General features: G+C 44.6%; 1 protein-coding gene across 4 annotated transcripts in view; it reads left to right on the forward strand.

Moving 5' to 3' along the window:
• The window catches only part of EVL (Enah/Vasp-like), a 79,929-nt gene that overhangs the window by 55,083 nt on the left and 5,925 nt on the right, over positions 1-18,921 (forward strand). For all 4 annotated transcript variants that reach the window (XM_085894526.1, XM_085894527.1, XM_085894524.1 and 1 more), the window contains exons 8-10: positions 763-841; positions 4,253-4,295; positions 18,385-18,445. In XM_085894526.1, the coding sequence (XP_085750652.1) occupies positions 763-841; positions 4,253-4,295; positions 18,385-18,445 (183 nt within the window). The remainder of the gene's footprint in view (positions 1-762; positions 842-4,252; positions 4,296-18,384; positions 18,446-18,921) is intronic.

The following is an 18,921-nucleotide window of genomic DNA, read 5'->3' on the forward strand; positions in this document are numbered from 1 at the left end:
GAAGTTGAAGCGGGAGATCTGGTCATTAGTAATCCTGATAGAGGTCGATGAGACGTACACGATGGTATGACTTTCAAGGTCACCGAAGGTCAAGGTCACGAGACCTTTGAAGTTGCGAAAATGACGATTTTCAAATTCTATCTCCTCCTACATTTCTCAAGCGATCTTGAATTTGATTGCGGCATATGAATGTATGGGACAATATCTAAATTTGGTCGGGACGGATTTTCGAATTTCGCTTTCGTTTTCGCGTCACGTGACTTCAAAGTTTGCAAAGACTGCCCTACCTTCAGGAGGCTATATATTCTCCACTGGGCATGGTAAAAGTTAGTGAATGGTGTCATTGCATAGCAGCTGACCTTGTATATTTATACATTTTCCGCCGAAGGTGCAAAAGTTTCAAAACCCAAAATGTAAACGTTGGCATTTATTTTCAAAATATAATTTCGTGCACGCCTGCGCCAAAATTCCGAGTCATCTTTAACCAAACTGAGCAGTTCGAGCTGCACAGTAGTCTTCGGTCATAACTGAACATTGAGAACTTGTGGTATTATAGAGATGACCGTCACCCCCACACGGGGGTAATTTTTTAATTTCGTTTTGCTTTGCGCATATACCAGGATCACCGCAATCCTGCCCTCTCCAAAATGGGACCTCCAGTGGTTTACCAACTAGTGCAGAAAGCTTTATGTATGATTGTTTTGGTTTTGCATGGAAATGGTTGTTATTCATGTCCCTGAACTTTTCCTACTTCCTATCCAGGCGCAAAACAGTTGACAAGCCAATTGAAAAGACGCCATCAGTGGATAAGAGCGAGGTGAAAGAAGAGGGTGGAACCACGGTGGGTACGCATGGCATTGAGTGTGAAAATTCAAGATTTCAGGCATTGCCATATTGCCCGGTTTATCTGGAGCCTTCGTAACTGCATCAAAAATCTTATCTGTATCTGATCCTTCATTTTTAATCCTCACATGCCTTATCAAACAAAAGTGCAGATCTAGACAAGTCGAAAGACAACGGTTGACGAGCGGTATTTAACGATGTAGATTGTCAGAGCACAACTTCGTGGGATGTGATCCGATTTGAATGAAACTTGAATATGATGTTGATATCAATGCCTAGTTTTGTCTTCCTGGCGATGGGCGTCCCACGCCCATTGTGGGTGGAGCCACGCCCACTTGTAATTTTCTCAATCTTAGCTGCTACCCTACTATCTGTCACCGCCCATTTCTTCAAAACCTATCTTCTCCCTCAAAATTGACCGAATCAAACTGAATTTTTTTATATGTTGTACATGTGGGCAATGCACACAATTTCTCGAGCGGGAATGTCGATAAAAATTTGAGAAAAAATATAGAAAAAAACAAAAATAACCTTAACATCATCATCATTTCATCATTTCATCAATTTCATCATCAATATCTTCTACGCTAACTTGGGTTCCCACAAGAATCTCCGGAATCGCAGGCTGTCCCACAAAGATAACTCCGTGACGTGGCGGGTCGCTAATCGACCGTGAACGTCAATAACTCAACCACGTGACATAGGGTCCTCTGTCTAATGGAAACCGGTTACTGAAAATGGTCACGTGACTAATTACTGGGGGACAAGCTCTTGGTACGCATTGTTCAAACCGGATCACCTTACCGGATCAGATGCAGCCGAGCGTAGCTGCCAAGGACGTACCGGCTAGGAAATAGATCGTTGGGTGATAACGTCCCGGGTAGACTCGGATACGGACCATGCTAGACCAATGAAGGAAAAGACTAAAATGAGCTGGGAACATTTATATATAAAGCATTTATTTACAATTTATCGAGGAATAGTATGTGGTACAGTGAATGGGGTTTATTATTGCGTGCAGCAGACGATAGCGAGGAATTCATGGGGTGCAACAAAAGGCAAGCAATTTACAAAAGCAGACACCGAGCAGACTTATCCTGTTACATCTTATACGATCTCAATTTAAGCTATGACAGGCACAATCACATGCACACACACACACAGACCCGATGATTATAGTTAGGAGGAAGCAGAGCAGATAAGAACTAACGTCCTCTCAATACCTGGCACGGTCGGCCGACCGCGCAACCCAGTGTGCTTGGGGGGACGCTCCGCTTGAGCAGTCCCACCTTAAGAGTCGGCGCGTTATCTCTTGCTTGATCACTTTGCCTGGGCTCGTGGAAATGTGTGCTCCGCACTGGTCCAGGATGACGTCTGTCGCACACCAACCCTGAGTGCAGATCCAGCAACAGGCAGACAACGAGGTGCAGTGAAGAGAGGGCGGAACAGAGAGGCGAAGAAGTGAGCGTGGCATACAGGCAGAGACGATGCGAGGCAGGCAGGCGAGAGGGAGTAGAGAGAGGGCAGACGGCTTCGCGATCCACCTTTTATTTGCCCCGGGAAAGAGTGGGACGACGACCCGAAGTGACGCGCTGTCATCCGAATCGTGCCCTACCATTGGATCCCGGCTCCGCCCTGCTAGGCTCCCGGGGCCGGAAGCAGCCTCGTTTGCACATCCGGTGCGATGCAGCCCGCAGCCTTTCACTGAACTCCCGGGTCGTGTTCTGGCGACTGGACGAGGGTCGTGTCGGTCCCGCATGCCGGTTCGGGGCACCCCCGGCGAGCTGCGGTTGGTGCTGTTTACGTGCTTGGCCTGTCCCCGCGCCATGCGTTCCAAGTGGCCTGGGCCGCGTAGCACACTCGTTTGGTGGCAAATTGCATCGATGCGGAGGTGCGTGGAGGCGCAGGATGATTTTTCCTGTGTGTCGGAGATGGTGGTCGAGGTGGTGAGTGAAGGTGGAGCAAGGTGAAACGCGTTGTTAATCGGTGCGCAGATTCGAATGAAATGGCACGCCATGCACATCCTGAGAGTCTCTCATCTGGTACCTGCCTCAGTGCGGTGCTTGCTTCAATTTGTATCATGGATAAAAGGAAAAGGTTGGAATGAAAATCAGGATTGAATGCAAGATAGAGATATAATTAGACTTGGCTATAAGACCCACGCAACGCACTTCATCCCGTTAACCCATTAGACATGAGGGGAAGGTCTGACTGCACGAAGACTAACGAGATAACGCTTGGGGATCACTGCATGTTGGGTGCCATTGCCTTGGAGGCATGTGGTTTTGCAGAACTGCAACAATATGTTTTGGCTTCTGTAATTGAAAAATCTTAAATGTATCACATCCCAAGAGCAGACCAATGTGAACTGACCTCACACGCATTTGGACGTGTCAAAGTGGAGAACTGAGTCAACATTACGAAAGTCTTTGTAAGGTCTTATCTCCGGAACCACTTCACCAATGATGCTCAAACGTTTCAAGAACACCTTTCAACCAAACCATGGTTTGTAAAGATTAGACATCTTATTCTTATTCAGAGTGCTCAACATCTGTGACTTTCAGAGATTCATTCAGGATGATGAGTCGGTGGCTGAGTCCAAAACTGCCATTTTGTGTTTATTACCTCCGTCACCGAAGGTGAAGGAGGAGGTTTTTACGCCTTTCTGTCTGTCTGTCTGTTTGTCTGTGTACAGGATATCTCAAAAAGTTTGGACAGATCCGGATGAAATTTTGTGGCCAGGTTGGGTGTGTGACAAGGACGAACTGATTAGATTTTGGTGAAGATCCAGATCCGGATCCGACTTATAGAAATTATAAAGTGATTCTTCACCATTGAAAGATGGGGCCAAAAAGGATATATAGCACACTATTTCATAAAGTTGTGGACGTATTCGGATGAAACGTGGTGCACAGGTTGGGGGTGTGGCCATGACAAATTGATTCGATTTTGGTGAGGATCCGGATCCGGATCTGACTACTTTAATTTTAAAAGTGATTCTTCACCATTGAGAGATAGGTCTCAAAAACGACATATAGCATGATATCTCAAAAATGTATTGGGCCAGATATATTGTTGTGGATCAGGTATTACAGGGCGGAGCTATGCGCTCTACCAAGTGCCCTTCTCATTTCCGTATTAAATAGACTGCATGTAAAAAATATGTGATTGAGATTACTTGGTCAATGAAAGCATGGAAATACTGCCATTAAAAGATTGGAAATGATTGGCTGAGACCTATTGCAGGTACTTATTTTGCATGGTTTCAGCACGTCGTGCTTTGTAATGTGTGAATTATGAGCAAGACCAAGCATGGTATATTCAGTGGTAATATAGTTTTTCTGATTGAAGGGTGAGAATATTGGAGCATGCCATTTTCCTGATTATTCCGATGGTTTTGTATCAACAGGAAGAGATGGATTCATCTGTTGGTCCACGTGATAGAAACAGAGGTACGTTTTTGGTTTTTACTGCTTGCAAGTGATGCAACATGGTTGTCATTTTTTTTTTCCATACATTTATGTTTGTGTACATTTGTTTGTGCATACAATTATTTATATGTATTAGTACATGCCCGTAAAAAAATAAATAAAAATGAATAAATAAATATTCCAACCGCGAGCAAGAAACAACAACCACACAGGCCGTTTCATCGCTCTCGCGTGCCCGTACGTGCGTGGCCCGGAAGTTCGCATATCACAGTTACGATGATTCGCAATTTAGGTTTTAATGGCCAATTATTCAATTAGCGCCAACGTATTTTACCTTTTCACAATGTCGTCGCAATGAAAAACAAAAAGAGAAGAGAGAAAAAAAAATTACTTCCTGGTTCGAAGCATACCAGCACTCTGATGTTACCGAAATTTATACACCGTCTAATATGAAAATGATCATAACTTGGGGCATTGTGTTTATCTATAAATGCGCATAAGAAATCAAGAAATTATTAGAATACACGAAGTCATCACTCTCCGGAAGCCCGTACGTTGTAACCTGTAATGGCGAACGCGGCTGTGCTTTCCTTCCCCCATCGGCCACGCCCACGCAGCAACGTGTCTTGTCATTGGTTTGGTAAATAAGTGGCCATAACTTGGGAAGCACTTGTCCGATTAATATCAAACCTTGAAAAGGCACATCCTCAGGTTCCCAGCAATATAGCTTGAAACTTTCAATTAGATCAGACCAGTGGTTGTCGAAAAACAGTGGTCACACACACACACACACACACACACACACACACACACACACACACACACACACACACACACACACACACGCACACGCACACGCACACGCACACGCACACGCACACGCACACACACACACACAGATTGCTGGAATTATAGACAGATGTATGTAAGTATGCTTCATGGTTTGTATGTTGGTTTCATGAGGTGCTTTTATAAACTTAAAATAGCAGGATTTCAAACATAATCTTTTAAGTCGTGGTGTGATTTTTTTTCATGTGCACTTTGAAAACTTAATCAGGTCAGGTGTGGATTAATGTGCCGGAGCAGTGCATCGCCACGTCCACTTTCCACCGGTACTCTAGCGGCCTCCGTCTGGCCATTCCCCAGGCAGATACCTAGCCCATCCCCATCTGCTTGAGATGCCGATTAACATGCTGCAATCACGAAGCATGTGGTTGGCCCATTGGGCTCCTCCACTCACAAGGAGCCCTTGCGAAGATAATCTGGTTGGAATGAGCATCAACAAAACAAGCCACGTGTCCGTACAGCCACAGCTGATGCTCACGGACTATACTGGTACCAAATCTCATCTGATTCTCTCTCAGCAACCGCTCGTTGAACACAAAGTCTGACCAGCAATAGCCAAAGATTCTCCAAAGAGACCTGGTACCAAATGAGGAAGTCTCCATCTCAGATCCTTGGTCAGAGTCCAAGTCTCATATCCATAGAGCAAGACTGGAAATAGCAAGGACTTAAAGACTCCGACTTTCATCGTCCTGCATATGTACTGACAGCACCACACCCCATGATCCAATGGATCCATGACTCCCCAGGCCTGACCCAGATGTCTATTGACCTCTGGTTCACAAGATGCGGAGACATGAATATCACTGCCAAGGTAAGTGAATCTCTCTGTGACCTCAACATTCTCACCACAAACAGGTACAGACAAGATAGTAGAGTCCAAGATGTCAATGAAAGCCTGGATCTTACTTTTGATGAAGGAAACCCGTAATCCCAGCAGCTCACACTCATCAGCACCCGGAGGGCCCCCATAAGAATATCTAGCATCTCCACAAAGATGACTGCATCATCTGCAAAATCAAGGTCAGAGATCTTGACATTCCCAAGCGATGCAAGTTGATTTCTCTGACATCTTCCCCAGAATCCAGCCCACACAAGCACTGAAAAGTTGGAGGTGGGGGGGAGGGGGAGGGGCAGTACACACCCCTGACCAAGTCCAATAACAATTGGAAACTAGAAGGGCACTCTGTAGAGCGCATACCTCCGCCACATAATACCTGTTCCACGAGAACATATCGGGCCCATTACATTTTTGAAATATCATACTCTACAGTACAATATCGTTTTTGGCCCAATCTCTCAATGGTGAAGAATCACCTTAAAGTTAAATGATTATCGGATCCGGATCCGGATCTTCACCAAAATTGAATCGGTTCTTCCTTGTCACACACTCAACGTGTCCACCAAGTTTCGTCCGAATCCATCCACAACTTTTTAGATATCGTACTATATATCGTTTTTGGCCCGATCTCTCAATGGTGAAGAATCACTGAACTTCTAGTAGTCGTATCTGGATCTGGATGTTCACCATGATTTATTCAGTTCGTCCTTGTCACACAAACCTGGATCCACAAACCTGTCCACAAAATTTAATCAATTTAATCCGTCTGTCCACAACTTAAAATTTAATTAAATCCGTCCACAACTTTTTGAGATATCCTGTGCACAAACAAACAGACAAACAAACAGAAAGGGGTGAAAGCGTAACCTTCTTCACCTTCGGTGGTAGAGGGTAATAAGTCGGAGATGGAACCACCACACCTCACAGCACTCTCAGTACCAGAGTGCAGTTCAGAAATCAGATCGATCAGTTTTGGTGGTAGCCCACGAAGACCGAAAATCCTCCAGAGGGAATCCAAATTCACTGAATCAAACGCCCTTGCGAAGAGATGAACATGGGCTGCAAGCATCCCCTGCTGAAACTCTCACCTGTGTTCGGTGAGGACCCAAAGAGCAAGGATGCTGTCTATCATTAACCTCTTTCGTGTAAAGTTTGAATGCTTTGGGCACCGGTGCTCAAGCAGATGGTGGCGAGCCCTGTCAAGAATTATCCGAGCAAAGACTTTGCCCGGCACTGAGAGCAGCGTCACCTACTCTGTAGTTGTTGCAGTCCTGGCGATCACCTTTCCTTTTCCAGAGAGGGACAGCAAAGCTGTCGTCTTGTGATGATGCCTGTGTTTCAGGCAAAGCACAAAACTGCATGCAACGACACGAGTACAGCATTTCTACCAGCCTTGAGAAGTTCGGCATGGATGCCACAGATCCCTGGAGCTTTACCCCCTTTTAACTGGTTCATTGCAGCCTGTGTTTCTACAAAGAAGGTGATTCACAGTTGATTTGAGGGTCAGCAATAGGGATATTAACATCCTTGTCATCCAATTCAACAGCTGTGGGTCAGCCGCCTGGAATAGCCACTCAAAGTAACCAGCCCAGTGGGCCTTCACTTCAGACTCCTCCATCAAGAGCTGACCACCCTCCGCTTTAACTGCAGTACACGAGAGATGGGCGTGGAGGAACACAATCCACAAATTGTTCTGGAAGCAGGACGAGAATCTCTTGACCACACGTGATGCTCTACCCCTTCACAGATTTCTCGCAAATTGGCCTCGTTATCCACCCCGAGCACAGTTTCATACAGTTTTATGCCTCAGCTCGTTGAACAGCTCAGTTCTGCCATTCAGCCTGGCCCTGCGATGCTGGTAAATGGTATCCAGTGTCCCATGGGAGACGAAGTTCCTCTTTGCCTGATGGTGGGTTCCAAAACAACCACCGGCAACATCAAGGATGGTAGTCTTGAAGGCATTCCACAACTCTTCAGGATTCCCTAGAACACCCAGACCCCCCTCCCCACCCCCAAACTCCCCACTCAGTGTTCGCAAATTTCTCAACGACCCTCTCATCCCTGATCTTGCCAACATCCAGCCGAAGCTGGGATGATACTATTCTCCTAGAGTTGAGGTGCAACTTCAGAGTTGTTACAACAAGCCTGGCATCAGTATTTAGGAACTGAGTACTCTGGTAGACCCTGCAGTTCTGGAGCATCCTCCAATGACTCTCGACGAGTACACGGTCAATCTCCTTTGCCACACCACCAGCGTTAGAATCCCTAGTCCAGCGATGTGGCTGTGGGTGCTGAAATCGTAAACCAGCCACCCCAAGTCGCCCAACTTCTTGCAAAATCAAAGAACTTCGTGCTATTGTGGTTTTACAGTTCCAGACTAATGGGGACCAACACATGTCTCATAACCATCCCGATCAGTGCCAGTCGGGAAATCCCCCAGGACTAGATGAGGATCTTGCTTGGGGCACTGATCAACCACACTCAAGTGCGGCATAGAACGTCTATTTCACATTGAGGTCACTCGCCTCAGTTGGAGCATATGCAGAGACCAAGGGAGTGACGAATCCTCAGTCTCATAATACGCTCATTGACCGGTGTGACCTCATTTATCATTGGAGTCAGCTTATTCGACACAGCTGCAGAAACTCCTTGGGCATGGTAACTATCAAAGCGACCAGACCAGTAGTAGGTGTTGTAACCACCCACCATTATCTCACCACTATCCGGTCTCTGAACCTCAGAGAGTGCTGCAATACCAATGTTCAAACGCTGGAGATCAGATGATAACAGAGATAGGTGATCATCCTCTCTTAGAGATAGGACATTCCAGGCACCCACCCGAAGAGACCACTTCACATTAACCTGAGGAGACACCGTCTGGTGGACGACACCTCAGCACCACCCTGGCACACACCACCACAACCTGACCCAACATGTTTCCCTCTATAAAATCCAAAATCACCAGTTATTCCTTGCAGGAACTGCAGAACGATGTATGAAATTAGCACATTGACGGAATACAAAGGAAAACAACTTCAGAAACATAATGGTAATGCAGTCAGTATTCCCTTAAATATCGTGGGTTTGAATACCTCGGGTTTTAAGCAATAGCGGCACCTTTTTTATGTCCCGATTTCGTTATCGTGAGTTTAATTTTGACCAATCGTGGCTTTCGAGCTGAGCTGTGATTGTTATCTCGCACCATGAGCCTTTCGTTGTTTCTCACGCACGTTAATAATAGAATGCAGGATTACTGCTCACTTCCACTCATTTATTTATCATTTCTCCCATCTGTGGAAGCAACTTCCACATTCTCTTCAATATCATTCTTCCCTCCAAGTCTTCAAGCCAGCTGTTCACTACCATCTTAGATCATCCCCAATCCAAAACCATGATCTTTTCTACCTTCATTAACCCCACCCCAATCCTCCTCCTTCCAAATTTTCATTTTTCCCTCCTGCAAGTTTCCCACTGTGTCCATCTTGTCCACCCTATGCACCCTTTCTGCCCCTCATTCCTCCCACACCCATCGTTTGTCCAAGTCTGCCTCTATCTTGGCCTTCAACTCGCTGTTGGTGTTTCCCGCCTTTATCCACTCTTCCTTTTGTCCTGTTGTTGCCTGATCCGTTCAGTGTACTAATTGTTGCTCTTCCACGAGCCTCGTCTATGTACACAAAAAATAATTAAAAGACAAAAAGAATGGTATGGCACCGAAGTGTAAAAACGACGGACCAAAGAGATTCTTTTCATTTTATTTCTTTGCTGTTTTATGGAACTGCAGAACAACTTGTAAAGAAAAACATCGACAGATTACAAAGGAAAACAATTTGAGATTAATAGGGGAAGAATGATGGGGCGAGGGGGCAAGTTTTAGCCTCTGAATGTTTAATCTGCTTCAACGCAGCAGGAGACAATCATAAGGCCAATTGGTATTTATTTTGCATGTTTATTTCAATTGTGATGTGTTTATTTTGGGCTGCCGCCGGCCGACCTTCCGCTCGATTTTCTTGAAGTCCATGAACCGAACCCCTTATTCCCTCAGGAAATTGGTTTTACATAATGCGTCATTTTCCATGAACGTAACCCCCACGATATTGAAGTGTTTACTATATCAGAAAAATAATATGCGTCAAAGACCAATTTATGGAGACAAAGGTTTGAATGTGGTTTTGATGCAAATAAATGATGCGTCAAAAGATGAGCTTCGTGGACACTCCAAAAAATCAGGATGTTGAGTGCATGGCCACATTTAGGATGGGTGGCTCAATTGCTTGTTTTTTTTTGTTTTTTTTTTAACAATTGATGTCACCATCAATGTCATGGACAAAATGATAGACCATTTTACCATATCGATACTCTGAGCGTTTTTTGTCTGTCTGTCTGTGTTGCCATTTATCTTAGATGGCCAAAGGGATCTTCATCAAACTTTCAAAGGTTCATCAATGAGTGTTGGGGAGTGTTTTTGGCAAAAAAAAAACAAGGAAATGGTTTGATATATGTATATGTATATATATATATATATATATATATATATATATATGTATATATATATATGTATATATATATATATATATGTATATATATATATATGTATATGTATATGTATATATATATATATGTATATGTATATATGTATATGTATATGTGTATATGTATATATGTATATGTATATGTGTATATATATATATATGTATATGTATGTATATATATATATATATATATATATATATATATATATATATATATATATATATATATATATATATATATATATATATGTATATATATATATATATATATATATATATATATATATATATATATATGTATATGTATATACAGTATATATATAAATATATATATATATATATATATATATATATATATATATATATATATATATATATATATATATATATATATATATATATATATATATATATATATATATATATATATATATTGGATTATACTGGGCGTAGTGGAGTGCGCCTGAAATCCGGCTATTTGGAGGCTTGGGTTGGAGGATCGCTTGAGGACGGGATTTTCTGCACTGGGCCGCGCTATGAGGGTGTAGGGCAGCCCGGAATCATGGCGAAACCGAATCCTTATCCCTATGTCGTCAGAGGCAACCAGGGTTGCGTCAGGAAGGGCATCCGGCGTAAAACCTGTGCCAAATCAGCATGCGGATTATAACGGATGATCCGCTGTGGCGACCCCTAACGCGAGCAGCCGAAAGAAGAACAACAACATATATATATATATATATATATATATATATATATATATATATATATATATATATATATATATATATATATATATATATATATATATATATATATATATATATATATAGATATATACAGTAGACTAGGCGTAAGTCGTCATCATCGGGACCGAGAAAAAAGTGACGACTTAGAAATGTGACGACTTACGCATATGCGAACATTCATGATGACTGTGGGGTGAAGGATGAAGTCGCGCGTGGCCTGGACACATATGTGTGAGAGCCGGCTATTGTACCAAAAGGAAAACACAATCCTCGGGGCATAGGTGGGGGTTCATTGGTGAGTTGGAAAGTGATCAAGCAAAGATGGAATTCATGAATCAGTTTATCAAAAGTAAAGATAATGAACAACTCTGTAAGACAACTCGTATACCATCGGTGATGGTATGGTGAAAAATTACATGACACACAGTCATCGTGGTGATGATTACCACTCAATGCCAATGTGTAAGTGAGTGCGGTAATGTACAAAACAAGCCAATATAAAACCATGATCGGACTTCAACACGAAGCTCGATCGATCCTTTACTCCTTTGCGAAGTAATCCGTTATGTTTGACTGCCTCAAACTCTTGGGCATCTGGTGCATGAGAAAGGACTCAAACCGGTCATTGTATTCCATGATGTTGTCTGGGCAATCCTCCACCGAAAGACAGTATCGGCGCATCACATCCAGACAGTATCGGCGAATCCACGCTGCCTGATTCGCCGCACCTCTTGACCTTGCTGATTCCCCACCTCACTTTGAATCTGTCTATCCAGTTCATGGGCAAGGTCTCGGCATCATCATGCCCGAGGTCCACAGCGAATTGACGTGCCTTCAGCAGCAACATTTCACCGTCCAACCGAATATTTGGCTGAGCCAACATTTGCCGAAATCAGATGATGAGCGCGTCATCGACATCTTCAAAAGACACACATTTCACGCGTTTCACACTTATTACAGGCCTCGCGATCTTCTCCACTTGTCCAAATATCTTGCCCTTATTCTTCAAGATATCGCCCAATGTCTGCCGTTTGATGTCCAACTTCTCAGCTATGGCTGTTTTCTTCGTCAGTGGGTTTGCCTCGCAAAACTGGATAATGTCGTATTTTTCTTGGAAGGTTTTAGTTGTAAGCTTACGCTTAGTCGCCATTGTCCTGCCTGCAGTGCGATCAACGTGTGTACGCAGTTATAAATAGCCTATCACTGACGGTGTAAACCAATTGGCGAGCATCACGATTCCATGAAATTGGGCTTCTCACGAGGCAGCAGTTCCATGTGACGAGTTAGGAGTGGTAATATACTTGAGTTTCCATTATGCGGGAACGGACAACATCTAACGACTTAGAGATGACGACTTACAGAGGGATGACCCTTTATTCAAAGGGATTTAACATGAGATAAATTCGGGACTTTTTGACGCTGCCAACTTAGGCGAAGTGACGAGTTACACGCTGCCGACTTATGCCTAGTCTACTGTATATATATATATATATATATATATATATATATATATATATATATATATATATATATATATATATATATATATATATATATATATATTGGATTGTGTTTAAAAACAACAATTAAAAAAACATGATCATGCTAAGCCTTTGCAGCTATGTGAAAGGTAATACGAAGTGATATTCTTCAGTGGATGTTGGGAATTGTTTTAAGCCCCCACAAAGAAAAACGAAACTTAGTTTCTTCAAAATGCAGAGAAATTTTGCACAAACCATCAGAGCAAGAAATCCAAAATCGGCAGTTTGTTCCTCGCAGCACATCACAGGTGTTATCGATTGAAATGGTAGATTAGACTCCGACGTGAAGGAATGCAAGGCCAGGGAAAGATGGCATTTTGTGGAGGTTTCAGAGGTCTGTCGACAGCAATTGCTTTAATTTGTGCTGTTGGATGTTTCTTTATGCAAATAATGAAACTGTCAATGTGGTTATAATGTCAAATAATGAAACTTGTCAATGTCAAAGGGCGGAGGAGCTCCTTGTGAGCCGACGGCCATCCATATCTAGTGCCCAACTGTGTCTGCGGACGTCCTCCTGCAGTTGGGTTACTTTTTTATTAGGAGGTTGGTGGCAGGATTTGCACTTCGGCCACCGTAAAACCCTTCATTCCGCAAAACACAAGAACGCAAAAAAAATCTGAAAACCCACTCCGTGGGAGTACCTCCTGTGCAGCTTCCCTTCGCAGGGCAGCTCACCGGATGACGGGATTGGGGCAAAGCCTTCGGGACCCCCAATCTTTGATAGGAGGGAAACCATGGGGTAACATCCCTGGGTCAGATTGCGGGAGAGTGTGTCGGAGTGGTGCTGAGGTGTCGTCCACCAGACGGCGGTCTCCTTGGGTTAACCTGAGGCGGTCCCTTCGGGTGGGTGCCTGGAATGTCCTATGCCTAAGAGAGGATGATCACCTGTCTCTGTTATCATCTGAGCTCAAGCGTTTGGACATCGGGATTGCAGCTCTCTCTGAGGTTCGGAGACCGGATTGCGGCGAGATAATGGTGGGTGGTTACAACACCTACTACTGGTCTGGTCGCTCTGATGGTTACCATACCCAAGGAGTTGCTGTAGCTGTGTCCAATAAGCTGACCCCAATGATAATTGAGGTAACACCGGTCAACGAGCGTATTATGAGATTAAGGATCCGTCACTCCTTAGGTGTCATTTCCCTGGTCTCTGTTTATGCTCCGACTGAGGCGAGTGATCTCACCGTGAAGGATACATTCTACGCCACGCTCGAGTCTGTGGTTGATCAGTGCCCCAGACGAGATACACTTCAAGTCTTGGGGGATTTCAATGCATCGACTGGAACTGATAGGGACGGTTATGAGGTGTGTGTTGGTTCCCATGGGTCAGGAACTATGAACCAGAATAGCACAAAGTTCCTTGACTTTGAAAGAAGTCATGGACTTAAGGTGGCTGGTTCATGGTTTCAGCACCCGCAAGCTCATCGCTGGACTTGGTATTCCAACGCTGGCGGTGTGGCAAAGGAGATTGACCATGTCCTCATTGACGGTCGTTGGAGGATGATCCAGAACTGCAGGGTCTACCGGAGTGCTCAGTTCCTCAATACTGACCACAGGCTTGTTGTAGAAACTCTAAAGCTGCACCTTAAATCCTGGAGAATGGTACCATCCCAGCCTAGGCTGGATGTTGGCAAGCTCAGGGATGAGAGAGTAGCTGAGGAGTTTGCCAACAGGCTGAGTGGACAGTTGGGGGGTCTGTGTGCTTTGGGGGGTCCTGAAGAGTTGTGGAGTGCCTTCAAGACCACCGTCCTTGATGTTGCCGGTGGATGTCTTGGAGCTCACCGCAGGGCAAAGAAGAATTTTGTCTCTCAAGGGACACTGGATACCATTGACCAGAGTCGCAGGGCCAGGCTGAATGGCAGAGCTGAGCTGTTCAGGGAGCTGAGGCGTAAAACTGTATGTGCACTGAGGGTGGACAAGGAGGCCTATGTGCGAGGAATCTGTGAGGAAGTAGAGCATCACCTGTGGACAGGTGATTCTCATCCCGCTTACAGGGGAATTCGCGCATTACGTTCATCCAAGCCCATCCCTCGGAGCACCGCAGTTCGAGCAGAGAGTGGTAGGCTCTTGACAGAGGAGTCTGAAGTGAAAGCCCGCTGGGCCGGTTACTTTGAGCGGTTGTACCAGGCTGATCCCCCAGCTGTCGAGTTGGACGTCAAGGGTGTTACAATCCCTGTTGCTGACCCTCGAATCAACTGTGGTCCACCTTCACTTGTGGAAACACGGGCTGCAGTGAACCAGTTGAAACGGGGAAAAGCTCCAGGGATCTGTGGCATCCATGCTGAACTTCTCAAGGCTGGTGGAAATGCTGCACTCATGTTGTTGCATGCAGTTTTGTGCTCTGCCTGGAACACAGGCATCATCCCAACTGACTGGAAGAGGGGCCTTGTTGTTCCTCTCTGGAAAGGGAACGGTGATCGCCAAGACTGCAACAACTACCGAGGGGTGACACTGCTCTCAGTGCCGGGCAAGGTCTTTGCTCGGATAATTCTTGATAGGGTTCGCTATCATCTGCTTGAGCACCAGCGTCCAGAGCAGTCAGGTTTTACACCAAAGAGGTCAACGATCGACCGTATCCTTGGTCTTCGTGTCCTCACCGAACGCAGACGAGAGTTTTGGCAGGGGCTGCTTGCAGCCTATGTTGATCTCTGTAAAGCGTTCGATTCAGTGAATCGGGATGTCCTCTGGAGGATTCTTGGTCTTCGTGGGGTGCCACCAAAACTGATCGATCTGATGTCTGAACTCTACTCTGGTACTGAGAGTGCTGTGAAGTGTGGTGGTACCATCTCTGACTTATTTCCAGTTGTTACTGGAGTTCGTCAGGGATGTGTACTGGCCCCCACACTTTTCAGCACTTGTATGGACTGGATTTTAGGGAGGATATCTGAGAGATCAAGCTGCGGTGCATCGTTTGGGAATGTCAAGATCTCGGACCTTGATTTTGCAGATGATGAAGTCATCTTTGCGGAGACTCTAGACATCCTTTTGGGGGCCCTCGAGGTGCTGAAAGAGGAGTCGGAGCCGCTGGGATTACGGGTTTCTTGGGTCAAAACTAAGATCCAGGCTTTCGGTGACATCTTGGATGCTGCTGTCCTGTCTGTGTCTGTTTATGGTGAGGATGTTGAGGTCGTGGAGAGATTCACTTACCTTGGCAGTGATATTCATGTCTCTGCTGGCTGTGAGTCAGAGGTCAATAGACGTCTGGTCGGGCCTGGGGAGTAATGGATTCACTGGATCATGGGGTGTGGCGCTGCCGGTACCTGTGCGGGAGGACGAAAGACCGAGTCTTCAGGTCCTTGGTACTTCCAGTCTTGCTCTATGGATGCAAGACTTAGACTCTGACCAAGGATCTGAGACGGAGACTTAATTCCTTTGGTACCAGGTCTCTTCGGAGAATACTTGGCTATCACTGGTCGGATTTTGTGTCCAACGAGCGGTTGCTGAGAGAGACTCGGATGAGATTTGTTACCTGCATAGTCCGTGAGCGTCAGTTGCGGCTGTATGGACATGTGGCTCATTTTCCTGATGCTGATCCTGCTCACCAGATTCTCTCAGCGAGGGAGTCTCATGAGTGGAGGAGGCCAGTGGGCCGACCACGTGCCTCATGGTTGCAGCAGGTTGACCATCTCAAGGAGATGGGGATGGGCCTGGCATCTGCCTGGGGGATGGCCAGACGGAGGCCGCTGGAGTACCGGCAGAAAGTGGACGCAGCGACGCGCTGTTCTGGCACATGCTCCCATACCTGACCTGACCGGAATGTGGTTATATCACCATAAAACCTGGAGGTGAGTTTGGGTTTTGCAACAAGTCCAGCATCAGAACCCCACATGATGTACAGGTAGATACTTTCTTGCAGGTAACCTCTTCAAGCAGTGTATCATTTGAGCTATCGTTCCGATGTGTCCGAGTGGGGTTGTGATCGTGCATGAGACATTTCTGTATGTATATGGTTTCCACTTTATTTGAACGTTTCTCATTCTCGAGATTTGCGTGAATGTGATGTCACCACCTTTTGGTGGGGGCATTCTGTCTTGAGGAATATTTGACTGTTAACTCCGGAAGCTTAATTTCTGATTGCAAGGCATGTCCGTCCGTTCACCATTTCACGTGCTCGCTCTTTGGCTCAAAGTAAATTATTCCGCTCATCAATGAGCTCGTTACGTTAGCTCTTCTTTTCAGGCTGCCACTGTGTCAATGGCAATGCATGTTTTATTATTATTTTTTTTCCAACTGTGACAGTGAGGTTAAGATTGAAGAAATGGATCAAGGCTTTGTGTACAGAACTAGATGGTTTACCACTCATCATTGGGAAGTGATGGATAAAGTAATTTTTTACAGCACTCTATGGTACACAATTTGTCTGGGGGACTCATGACGCAATATCTGGAATGATGGTAAGCTGCTTGGCGTGATTTGTGAGATGCAGGGAAAGTATGGAAGCATTGCCAGAAAACTCTCTGAACGATCACTTTAAACCCACTGAAGCATAAGAGTACGGTTTACCATGGTGACAAATTATGAACTCCCAGGTATCTGATGTCTATTTAATTTCTCCCCCTCCTCCCCCCTCCCCAACTCGTATAATTTCAAATTTTATTTTTCAAACCTAAGCACAAATCCTTGTATTGTAGTTATTATAAATCCCCAGAGCATCTTAACAGCATCAACTTTTGCTGTAAATGTTGAAATCATTTTTGATGTTTGAAAGTCCCTCCTTGCAATCTGCCTGTGACTTTGCAGCCCATAAGCCTGGTGTTTGCTTCACCATTAAGGTGACTGGCTTAAGATCTTTGGGTCTTGAATACGAGCCTCTGTCGTGCCGTTGAAATGACACCAGGTGGATTGACTCGGCTTGTCATCCTTTCGAGGTCAGCAAAATGAGTTCCTGCTTACTGGTAATAGGGGGCACTGCATCAGCGGCACAGCCATACTTCCAGAAATGATGCAGCCAGCAGCGACAAGCTGGATACATAACTACAACTGCAGCCCATGCCTTGGACAGGCTCAGATGCCATTATTCTCACTCGATCTATGCATTTAAATTGTTAAGACCTCTCTATATGGTGAAACCACTTTTTGATAATAATACTGATATTGAGGTACTCCATATAAAATAATACTTTGGTATCTGAATAATGCAAAAAATATTGTCCAAAGTGGAAACCATTGGCTTTTAATCCACTGTGTTCTTTTGTGGGTACAGCCATCCTTCCTTCTCCAGGCTGACAAAAACACTTTAGGCTAAAGCCAACAGCTGTCTGACTTTGTTACTTGTGATTTGTATTCAACTTTATCTTTCAGTTCATTTGTCTTCTATGCACCGTAACCAACTGAATTATCACTTTTAATCTCTCATAACTTTACATCAAAGGCCCTTTACGTTTTGCATTTAATGTTTAGGCATAGAATCTCACCATACAATATCCTATCCTATTGGTCGTTTGAGGGACCACATGATCTCGTGTTTGAAGCCCCAAATACACATGCCGTAGTTTGATTTATGTCCCCATCCCAAGGATGTAATGTTCCTATATTTGTACCGGTTGTGTTTCGAAATGATGGTCGGCCTGGCGTTAGACCTGAAGCATATTTGTGTGCTTTTGTATTCAGACGGAACCAAAAAGTCATGGGCAGGTGATACTGGAGTCAGCAAGTCTCCGTCAATGACCAGGTGAGTCTCTCTCCCTCATTGACGCAGCACATGTCATTGCTCCTGCCTGACCACCACCAAGTGACTTCTCTGCTATGTTGTTGTTTTTTCATTTATTTTTTTCCTGTTTTTTATTATTATTAGGGCTTCAAGCAAGTGCTGAAGCCCTATTGAATTCGTTCGTATTATTATTATTATTATTATTATAACGGGTTTTATGTTCTACTGACCGATTTTGTGGCGGATCTGGAGGGAAAACTGTCGGATGAAATTCAACGAAACTTAACAGGATTATTACTCACCACCTGAAGTTTATACTATGAAACATTTGATGACGTAGGTCACGTGGTATGGCGGCCATATTTGATTTTATCCAAAACCTAAAAACATCTTCTTCTCCAGAAGGGATAATCAGACAGACTCAATCTTTTGCACACCTTTGCTAAGTTCGATGCTAATGTGAATTTGTTAATTTGGTCGAAATCGTTACATAATTA

Source organism: Eptatretus burgeri, chromosome 9, assembly GCF_056783735.1.
Source record: "Eptatretus burgeri isolate ZD-2024b chromosome 9, Ebu_testis_v1, whole genome shotgun sequence".
NCBI lineage: Eukaryota > Metazoa > Chordata > Myxini > Myxiniformes > Myxinidae > Eptatretus > Eptatretus burgeri.